Source organism: Neovison vison, chromosome 6, assembly GCF_020171115.1.
Source record: "Neovison vison isolate M4711 chromosome 6, ASM_NN_V1, whole genome shotgun sequence".
NCBI classification, from domain to species: domain Eukaryota; kingdom Metazoa; phylum Chordata; class Mammalia; order Carnivora; family Mustelidae; genus Neogale; species Neogale vison.
In genome coordinates this window covers 203476592-203487530 of record NC_058096.1, presented here as the reverse complement: position 1 = coordinate 203487530, position 10939 = coordinate 203476592, and the positions used below count along the sequence as shown (strand labels likewise).

At 61.4% G+C, this 10939-nt stretch overlaps 1 protein-coding gene across 1 annotated transcript; it reads right to left on the bottom strand.

Annotated features, from left to right (window-relative positions):
• Window positions 1-1462: 1462 nt before the first annotated feature.
• On the bottom strand, window positions 1463-8875 carry DUSP7 (dual specificity phosphatase 7). Its single transcript, XM_044253457.1, has 3 exons — window positions 8278-8875; window positions 6398-6832; window positions 1463-3604 (listed from the first exon to the last, which is right to left on the bottom strand). Exons 1-3 carry the CDS (start codon window positions 8792-8794, stop codon window positions 3297-3299), a joined length of 1260 nt encoding a protein of 419 aa, XP_044109392.1. The 5' UTR covers window positions 8795-8875; the 3' UTR covers window positions 1463-3296.
• Window positions 8876-10939: the final 2064 nt, after the last annotated feature.

Below are 10939 nucleotides of genomic sequence, written 5' to 3'. Positions count from 1 at the left end.
CACCATGGGAGGCAAGGCTACCCCCCCCCCAGCCTGTGCTTGGGCACGCTGGTACTGCCAGGCACTCACTCGGCCTGTCAAGAGCCCAGCCCCCAGCCCAGCACCCGCGGGCTTCCCCAGCCCTGGCCAAGGGCAGCAAGAGGGAACAAAGGCCCAGTCTCTGCCTGCTCGGGCCCCCACCCCCTCACCCGCCCCTGGCACAGAGGGACCAGGGCCGGAGGGAGCACCCGCCTCTTCGCCGAGGCCGTGAGGAGCCCCCGTCCCTCTCCTGCGGGCCTGCTGACTGCACCAGTGTTCCCCCATTCTAGAGATGGGCAAGCTGAGAGGGGCAAGGAGCTGGTAGCCACAAGTCTGGGATTAGAATCAAGGTCCCTTTGTTTGAAGCTGGACAGCCCAGCTGGGAGTTGCCCTTACCCACCACCCTACCTGCGGCCAACCCAGTGTGGTCACAGCGGAAGGGATAAAACCAGAGGAGAGGCAAAGATGAGGAAACGGAGTCAGCAGCTAGTCCCCGACGGGGGTTCCCTCCATCCGGCAGAGGCAAAGGAGACATAAAGCCTTCTGGAGCCTCTGTTCCCCATTCTGGAGCTCCATTCCACATGGAGCTATGCCCCGACAGAGGGCCTCACACCCCCAGGCCATGGCCACCATCCTTCTCCAGTCCCCTTCCCTCTTTCTTGCTCCTTGCTTCCACCCAGGTCCTGGCCTGGAGCCTCCAGGGGGGGGCCTGCATGGTGAGGGGGCACTCACTGGCTCCGGAGAAGCCAGGCATGGTCCCCGCTTCTCCTCTGCAGGCCCAGACCAGGAAATGAATAGAACCTGCTCCTTGTGCCCCAAATACAGAAGGCACTGGGTATCTCGTGCCATTGGTTCTGCTCAGAGATGGAAATAGAGGCTAAGGGAGGCTTGAGGGAACTGAGGACCGCCCAGCTCCTGAGGAGCAAAGTGGGGCTGATCTGTCACCAGCCAGGTTGCAAGTCCCACTGGCTTCCCAGGGACTGTGGGGGTGGGGGAGGGTGGGAGTTGGGTGGAAGGCTGAGGTGACCAATGCACAGCCCCCGTTCCACCCACAAGAGCAGCAAGAGGAAAAGGTCAGGGCCCCGAGGGCCTGGTCAGGAGACTGAGGCCCTGGGGCAGCTCTGGCCAAGGCCCAGTGGACAGCCCTGAGCCATTCAGGGTGAGTGAGGGCTGGCTCAGTTGTATGACCTTGGTCCACAAAAGCTCTCCAAGCTTCCATCTCCCGTCGACCAATCAGCAAAAGCCCACGGACAAAAGTCGCGAGGTCCCTGCCTGTAGTGTGTCAGGGCTGGGGCAACGCCACCCCTCCCTTCCTCCCCACCAGGCTGGGCCCCTCCTCCTCCTGGCTTGGCGGACTTCACACAGAACAGGTGCTAGGACCCCTCCCGCCTCTCCTCCCCACCTCCCTCCCCACTGCCAGTCCCTTATTGGACATCACACTTTGTTTTAAAGAAAAAATAATATTTATTTGCAATATAAACAAAGTCCCGTTGCTGGTTCGGGATATATATATATATATGTATGTGTGTGTGTATATGTAGGGTCACAAATTTTCCTTCATAAGGTCATAAAGCAAAACTGGCCACCCTCTTCGCATACTCTCACGTACACAAATCTGATGCATCTTTCTGGGGTTTTCTTTTTAAAGGTAAAAAAGAGAAAGAACCATGTACAGCATGGAAGCTTTTTGTCAATTTCTCGACTGTGGCAAGATTTTAATCCGCTGCCTTAAAGAATCCCTGAAAACCGCCCCGTGAGGTAAGACGCAATGGGGCAGAGCTTCCTCGGCCTCGCTCTCGGGCCAAGTGCTGGCTCACTCAGGGACCCCGGCCTGACCACTCACCTTTCCCCGGGCCCCTGTGCAGTCCTGACACCTGGTGGGACTGAGGCTGGAGAAGGAACGAAACTGGAGGATAACGGAATCCGTGGCTTTGTTCTGTGGATCCTGGGGGGAGGAGGGTGGACAGAGTCCCACACCCCTTTCTCTTGTCCATCCTTGCCCCTTCTGCCCCTGCCCTGTTATTTTCCTGGTGCGAGTTTCCTGGTAGTAGAAGGCATGGGCAAGAGGAGTGCAGGGCCAGCTTCCATGGGACACGGGGGCTCCGAGTGGCAGCTGGACCGAAGCATCAGCCAGGGTAAGGGACAGAAACTAGGAGGCGGGGCTGGGCCTCAGCCACCCAGGCTCCCCCGCACCCCCGCCCGCAGCCGGGCCTCCGCTCTCAGTCACAAACAAATGGGGAGAGAGAGAGAAAGACAGAAGTAGTGGGTACATAAAGAAAGGGCCCGGGGCCCAGACCCTCCTACGGGCTGAGCCCAGAGGGCTAATGCTACTGCTTGGCATCCCCCACAGCTCCGCCTCCAGTGGGCCCGCTGCAAGGCCACCCATCTCCTGCCTCCGGGAGTCTGCCCAGTCTGCAGGGGCCGCTGGAGGGCCCAGAATGCAAAGGCCACCCGGCAGCCCACCCATTGTGACTTGCAGAGGTCATCACAGGCAAGTGCAGTGCCACGGGGGCTGGGCCAAGAGATGTGGACACGACTTGGGGGGGGTGTTGACGCCAAGAGAGCAGCAAGTCAACCCTTCGAGAAGGGCCTGCTGCTGCAGAAATGGGAGGCTTCACACATGTGCAAAACGCATTTGGTCAAGATCAACACGGGGTTTGTCTTTTCCATTAAAAACAAAAACAAAAACAAAAACAGTAATTGCTTTTTGAAGTAGTAATAAAAACAAAACTGAGAACATCTCTCTCTCTCTCTCTCTCTCTCTCTCTCTCGCAGGATCAAGGAAGGGATGAAATACTGGTTTATACAATCCACTGTTGCATGTAGCCTGAAAATAACACTTTTCATTAAAAAAGAAAAATCAAGAAGAGCTTGAACACTTGCTGTGCTCCGGGGAGCTTGGATTACCTGCCAAAAGTAAAAAGTAAACTCAGGTCCGTGGATGGGTCTTTAAAAAACAGCCCAACTGGCCGGCCCATCTGCTGATGGAGTGTCCTGGGACAAAGATGAGGCCTCGCTGGCCTCCCGAGGCCATGTGTCCCAGAGCTCAGGGCCTCTCCAGAAAGTCCTGTGGAGGGAGGCCTCGCTTTGTGGTCCGCCCGCCCCAAGGCGGTGAGGGAAGCTCGGCCACCCGCCCACCGGGGGCCTCCGGGCACTGGCCAGGTCCGAGGCTGCCTGGGTTCTGGCTGGACGTAGCAGGAGTGGGCCACCCACCTGGCCCGAGGAGCTGGGGGGGGTGGGTTGGGGAGGGGCCGGCCCCCGCCACCTGTGCCCCAGCCTCACGTGGACTCAAGGGTGTTGAGTGGGAACAGGTTGTGGTTGGTGGGCGTGGAAAAGTAGAGCTGCTCGCTGGGGGTGTGGTTGTCGCACGGGCTGCTCAGCCCCAGCGTCCGCTCGAAATCCAGCAGCTGCCCCATGAAGTTGAAGTTGGGCGAGATGTTGGACTTTTTCCTCTTGACGAAGTCGTAGGCGTCATTGAGCGACAGATTCATCTTCTGCATCAGGTAAGCCACGGTAACCGTCACCGAGCGGCTGATCCCTGCCAGGCAGTGCACCAGGACACCACACTTCTTGGAGCGGGCCTCGTCTGCAACACACAGGCATGGGTCAGGAGGACACCTCTGCCAGAGAGCCGGCGGCGGGGGGCTGGGGCATAGAGGGCAGCAGGGTCACTGGCTGGTGCTGCCCAACACTTGAGGGACCTGGTGAAGGCCCACACGGGTGGGACAGCCACTTGGGGTGGAGGTCAAGAGCGTGACTATGGAGAGGGCTCTGCCACCCATCAGCTTCGAGTCACTGGACGTCCCTGTGCCTCAGTCTCCTCACCCATAAAATGGGCCCCCATGTTCCCAGTGCTCTTACAAGGACCTGAGCCAAGAGAGGGCTCTCCAAACCCTGGTGCCTGTGATGGCTAGAGTCACGGCTTGTCCCACTGCTACGACAGCCGAGTGCCCAGCCTGTGCTGAGCTTCTCTCTCTTGCTGAGGGTGTCACCTGTGTCCTTTCAGGCCATCTGCACCTGAGATGGTCAGCAAGTTCATTTTATAAATGAGATTCACAGGCACAAAGAGAGTGACAAGCCAAAGGCCACAGACAGGCTCCTCCTAACTCCTGGCACATACCACGGTCAGTCCTCGACTGGTAGCAGAGGCCAAGCTCACTCTTCTGGTGCGGCTCCCATGGGGATCCCCTGAGGGCCTCCTGGGAAACAGGCCTGAGGGGAACCCTGGAGAGGGAATGGAGGGCCCCTGCCCTACACCCAGCTCTGCCCTGTCCCCTGCCCTCAGCCTTACTCCTGAACAGCCAGGGATTGGGAGGAAGGCCACACCTGAGGTTTCGCCAGGAAGGCTCTCTTAGGTGAGTCCCCTCCCCCACCTCACTTACTAGACTTCCCCCAGAAGGCCCATGCACCAGCGACTCTCCCACCACCACCAACCAGGTTCTGCCCACCCTCCCAGCTTCTCCCAGTGTCTCTCTCAGTCTCCTCAGCCTGACACACAGTAGGAGCTCAATAAACACTAGCTAAGCCACTGAACAACTCAGTCCCGTAATCGCTCCTCCCCTAGGCTCTAGGGCCTCTATGCCACAGCTGTGCCAAGGATGGAGGTTAACAAGAGGCAGCTCTCTGAGGCCCTCCAGGTCCCTAGCTCTCTGATTCTGAGCCCACTGGGAGCCAGGCATACAGCTGGCACTCAATCAGTGCACTCCCACAAGATGATGCACAGGTTCTCAGGCTGTTCCGCCTCTGATGCTCATTCCCTCTGGCCTGGCAGAGCTTCCCCTCCTCATCTCCGTGAGGGCACCCAGGGCTAAGCATGCAGTAGGCACTTAATCCAGATCCAGGCACTGCCTGGGGGTGAGAGTAGCTGGGGAAGAGAGAGAAGCTGCAGCCTGGTGCAGAGTGGTGCGGTCTGACCTTGAGACTTAGGGCTAATGGGGCAGTGGAAATAAGCCCCCCAATGGTGACACACCAGGATATGGGGAACGCCTGGTCCCCAAACCCACTCCCGGGTGATTCAAAGTGAAACTGCTTCCACGGGCTTTATTTTTAGCCTTCTCAGGGTGTGGCTGAGCAGCGTGGGGCTTGGGGCTTGATCTAGTCCCAGCGAGTCCTGGGGGGTGCTCAGGCCTCTATTCCTTCACTTGTCCCCCTCCCCCACTCCTACACCCTGTTCTGTCTCCCTCCCAGATGCAAAGGGACCTTCAAGAAGGATAAAGGCACCCATGAGCCAGGCTCAGTCCTGGGAGCCTGGGATCCCCCTTCTCTGCTCCCCTGTCTTGTTGGGGAGAAGGAGTGAACGCTCAGGCAGGACCCAGAGACCTCCTGGCCTTGTCCGTCCCTGGGCAGAGCTGGGAAGCTCCCAATAGCCCTGGTCACAGCCCCTCCCCCAGGCCTCAGCTTCCTTCCTTCCTCCCAGCCAGGCACCTAGTTTTGGTTCCCAGTAAGCGGATGAGGCGGGGAAGCCTCCCACTTCCTGTTATTAAAGCTAGCCCGGCCCAGCTGACACCAAAACGCCCTCCACTGGACACAGCGGCCAGCGGGAGAGGACTGCCCAGGCCACCTCCTCTCTGCCACTGGAGGCTGGGGAGAAACACGGGGTCATCAGGCTCCGAGAGCCAAGGGTTTACATTCATGCTGATCTGGTAGCCCTTCCCTGCACCCTGGGTAAGAGCTGGGGCCAGGAAGATGACCTGCTAACAGCTTCCAGCTGGCCGCAGAGGAAGCAGGATGGGGAGGTCGAAGATAAAGCAGCTCATGGAGCTTGAGTCAGCTGGGGCCATCGGGGGCTGACGGTTCTAAGCGCAATAGCGGGACGTACTGCTCTGAGGGAGGTCTCCTATACTCCAAGCAAGCCCCACAGGCTGCCAGGAGCACCCAGGGCCCTACCAAGTCACTCTGGCTCGCCACATTCCAATAGCTGCCCATCTGGGGTCAGCCTTCGGCTCCAGCACCACCCTTTAGCCCCCTCAGGTACAAAATAAAGCCCAAAGAGGCACAGTGGCAGCCCCCTCCCGGAAAACAGGTGTGCTGAGGCATGAGGACGAGCAGGCAAGACCTGTGGGAGGTCTGAAAGCTGTGATGCTTCAGCTGGCCGAGCCCAAAACAGCGGAGCCACAAAAACACAAGCTGGACAGCAGGGTCCGTGGGTGAGGCGATGGGGGGGGGCGCATCCAGGACTCAGGGGACCACTTGGGTCCCAAGGGCCTCGGTGACTCACAGCAGGCATGGGTTCGGCCACGGGCACATGCCAGCACAAGCAGGGCACGCACAGGCTTCGACAGGCCCAGAGGTACCCAGCCAGGCGCCAGTGACACCCAAGTCCCATACACACCTCGACACAGCTGCCCACCCACCCCGCCCAGAGCGCAGCAGCACCTACCAATGAAGCTGATGGCCTCGGGGAAGAACTGGGAGAGGTTCTGGCTCCAGTGGTCCGAGATGGGGATCTGCTTGTAGGTGAACTCGCCACCATGCTCAAAGGCGTTGGGCAGGTTAGGCGTGACATTGAGGATATACTTGATGCCGTACTTGCCGAGCACGTCCAGGTTAGTGGAGTCCTTGGCGCAGCCGAGGTAGAGGTAGGGCAGGATCTGGACGGGGAAGGCTGGTTGGCTGGATGGCACAGGGCTGCCATCCGACTCCGTGGCACTGCTGGGCAGCTCTCGGTCGGACTCCCCGTCTGAGCAGTCAGAGCTGATCCGTAGGCCCCCCAGGCCCAGCACGGAGGTGGGTGGTGAGCCACTGGGTGAGGATGAGCTGTCCACGTTGGTCTCGCAGTGCTCTGAATACTCTGTCTGGAACTTGTTGAAACCACCTGTGGCCAGGGTAAGAGGGCCTGGGTGAGAGACTGCCCATGCCACCGGCCAATGTCCCCAGACCAGTGGGCTGCCCACATCAAGCACCTTAACACCGACAACAGCCAACGTGGGCCCTGCCAACTGGGTTACACGTGTACCTGCTCCTGTGTTCTCTACATCCAGCTTATGACCCCCGACAGAATGGGAAACTGAGGCCCCAGGAGGTGAAGTAACACGCCTGAATGCCATATCCTGACCCATTAGGCTTCAGGGCCCCAGCTCATTTCTCTTCCACAGCCCCCAGGCACACCTGGCACCCATGGGTGCTGAGTAACGGCTCAGTGGTAAAGGAAAGAAGACAACCCCGTCTCTGGCCAGCACCTGTGGGTGTGCAAACCCCTCTCACAGAGGGGACTGCAGGGGCCAGAGCTATTGTCTAGGTCAGTGAGAGGCACAGAGGTCCTGGGCCTCCTGCCTGGGAGTCCGGTCCCTGCCCCCCACCCCAACCACAGTCAGGGAGGACAGTGTGAAAGTACTGGCTAGCCCTTCCCTCCCACAGTGGCAAGTTCATAAAAGGGGTCCCAATCCACCTTTCCCCCCCGCTTAGATCTCAAGGACCCTAGTTTTGGAAACACAGGGGGAGGGCTGCTGGGGCTTTACAGAGACAAGAAATGGGGAGCGTCTTGCAGCTAGGCATGGGCCCTGCGCCCGAGGGTGCCGCAGGCTTCCCCTCCCCTCCCTGCCTGCACGCCCGCTGCCAGCGAGAGGCCATTTTGGAATGTTAATTGGAAACACCGGCTGCAGGCACTCGCCCCCCAGCTGCCTCCCCCTTCCACAAGCTCAAGGGTAGTAGGCTGGGGACTTGGGGGTCCCAGACAGCCATGGCAGGGGACCCTGGTTACAGTTCTGCCCCAAGTGTTTCCAAGAGGCTGTGATTCCCAAGTAGTGAGCCCAAAGCCCAGATGCCCAGAGTTCCCCAACCCAAACGGTCCCTATACCTTAGGGGCGGGGATAATGCTGCCAAAGGTTCCTATATCCTGACTCTGGTCTCCCAGGGACATGCATTCTAGACTGGAGCAGCAGGACCTGGTGTCCTGTCGCCTTTGGGGTCCCAGGAGGCGGCCCCTTCCTCCTCTGAGGGGCTCAGCAGGAGACTAGGCGCTGCCATGGCCCCAACAACAGGGGAGAAAAAAAAAAAAAAAAAAAAAGGAAAGCCCAGGTTGGCAAAAGTTTCTTCAGCCCACTCGAATTGTGTCGAGGACGGGATGCAGAAGGGACCCTCGCGCCAGCCTAAACCCTCACCGCGGGGGCCGAGCTCCCGTTAGAGGCGGATGCGAGCCGGGGGCGACGTGGCGCCGGCCGGGCAGGCGGAGCGCATGGAGAGAAAGCAGCCTCCGGCGGGGGCGTCAGGGAGCCGCGGGAGAGCCCGAATCCCGGACGGGGGTCTCAGTGCTGCCCTCACCTTGGAGGTAGTAGGCCTGGCAGCCGTCGTCGCGCAGCTTTTGCAGGAGCAGGCCAAGCACCGAGGCGGGAGCGCCAGTCTCTGGCTGCCACTCGGCCGTGGCCTCGTCGTAGAGCAGCACGGTGGCCGCCTTGCAGCGCGTGGCGAAGCGCTCCTTGTCGGCGTGGTTGGGGATGATGGAGCGGATAGGGAGGTTGCCCTTGCGCAGACGGCGCAGCATGAGGCCCGGGATGGCCAGGTTGATGGCCGTCTCGATGTGCGACGACTCGAAGAGCTCGTGCGGCCGGCAGTCGAGCAGCAGCAGGGACGCGCCGCCGCGCGCCTCCAGCTCCTCCTGCAGCCACTCGGCGCTCTTGCAGGGCATGGCCCCCGCACCCGTCGCCGCTCCCGCGCCGGTGCTAGCGCCGGACCCTGACACCGCACCGGGCTCCGACCCCGCACCGGTGTCCCCAGCAGCCGACGCCCCCGAGGCCGACATGTGCGCCCGCGCTGGGGGGCCGCGGAGCTGGTTTTTCATGGGGAGCGCGGGCGGCCCGGGGCAGGGGCCGGGCAGCCCTGCCCTGGGACGGCGCCCCGGCCGCGCGGGCCCCAGCCGCGTCTCCGGGCGCCCGCCTCCCGCCGAGCTGCGCGCCCGCCGCCCCGGCCTCCCGGCCTCCGTCCCGCCCGGCCCTCCGCGCGCGCCGCGGCCTGACAGCCCCAATTAAACGGCGGCTCCGGCGGCCGCGCGCCGAGGCGTCCTCGGGGGGGGCGGGGCCGCGGGGCCGGCGCCGGGGCTTAAAGGCGCCGCGCCTCCGCCGCCCCTCCCCACGGAGTACGGGAACGCGCTCGCGGCCCCGTGCACTCTGAGACCTGCGCCCGCCCGGGCCCTCGCCCCACCTCAACCCCGACCTAGCTAAGACCCGCCGGGGTTGCCCGGCCAAGACCCTTCCCCTATGCCCGCGCTCTCAGCGCTTCCGAGTCCTACCGTGAAGGGCTGCCCTAGGGACGTCCTGCGCCTCGCATCCCCTCCCCACTTTTCCCTGAAGCAGAGCCTCCCCAGGGATAGGGCGGTGGATGGGGGCGGTCACGCTGAGGCAACATCCCCCTCCTCCTGTCTGTCAGCCCCACTCATTCATTTTCTCAGCGAGTTCATTCAACAAATGGAAACTGAACGCCTACTACGTGCCAGGCACTGTGCTTAGGATAAGGTCACCGTTTCAGGCGACCGACTGGTCCCTAGGATGGCCACAGGCTCTGAGACCTGAAAGGGGATCCCACCCCAGCAGGCCTGATGGGTAATCAGCGAACAGGGGACTAGAGGACTAGGATGACCCAGGGCAGCCCCACACTCCGCAGGCAGGAGCGGAAAAATCCTGGAAAGGGCCAGCCCCAAGAAGACAGAGCTAGCCCTTTAAGAAAGCTTTACAAGCTGGGAGGTGACAGGCGCCGAGTGAAGCGCCACGTGACTTTCTCTCCGAGGGGCGGGTGGGCGGGGAGCTCTCCTTTATCAACCTCTCTCCTCGCCAACCTCCTTCCCAGTGCGCCAACCAACTTTCGCGGTAGGCGGGAGCGCGTCGCGCAGATGGCCAATCGTGACTGAAGGAGACGGTTGGGAGGGAGGGTGGCTCGTCACCCGTTCCACCCGGCGCAGGGAAGTGGGCGGGGTCTCCGCGAGCGCGGTGTGTCCGCTCGCAGGCGGGCGGGGCGGAGGAGGTGAATGGAGCCGCAGGTAGCGCAGGAACAAAGCGGCTTGACTCGAGCGGCGCGCGTGCGCACGGACTGCCGCGCTTTCCCTACGGAGCCACTCTCGTCTGCCGAGGAAGGGAGCTAAGGACCGGGCACTGGGGTCCGCCCGGTCCGTTGCCAGCGGGCGGAGTGCCTCCACTTCCTCGGGGTTTCCATCTCCCACTCTGCCCTAGGCTGGTTAGCACACAGCCACCTTGCCTGGACAGAGCCCAGCAGGCCCGTCACAGATCTATCCAGCGATGAGGGCACTTCTCTGAGGTCAGACCCTCGACTGGCAGTCCGCGTGCTGGTGGTCAGGGACGGCGGCAGAACTGGAAAAGGAAGCCTAAGCAGACCCACACTGGAGGGGACCTGCTGGCTGATGAATCATTCCTCAGCGGGCTTGTTGAGGGCTGGCTGGAGCTTCGGGGACAGCAGGGCCTGGTGAATTGGTTACTGCTCTCACTAGTGGGAAATGGGATCCTCCACTGTGTCCCCGCAGTCCCTGTCTCCCTGGACAGAGGAGGGAGGCCGTGCCACCCCTCCCATTAGCTCATGATGGCTCCCTCATCTCCCCTTCAGGACTCCTCCAGGGGAACCGTACAGGCTGGAGGAGAGACCTGTGAGGATGTGAGGAAATGGAGAAACTCCCCGGGAGGTGGGTGCATCCTCCAGCGCGGAGGAAGAGGCAGGGTTCAGATGCATCCAGGAGGAGGGAGGCACCTGAGGAGAAGGTGACAGTGAAGCAAAGGAGTGGAAGAGAACTAGCCTGGCTGTAGGAGCTGCCTGCGGGGCCCTGGACCCCCATCTCTCAGCTTGGAGGCATAGCCCAAAGCCTTGGTTCTTAGGTGGAAGCCCCGCCTCCAGTCTTGAACAGCTAGACACAAGGCATAAAATGGATCATATCCGGGATGCCCTGGGTGCATATGCGTGAGTGTGCACGTGCATGCAAGGGGGG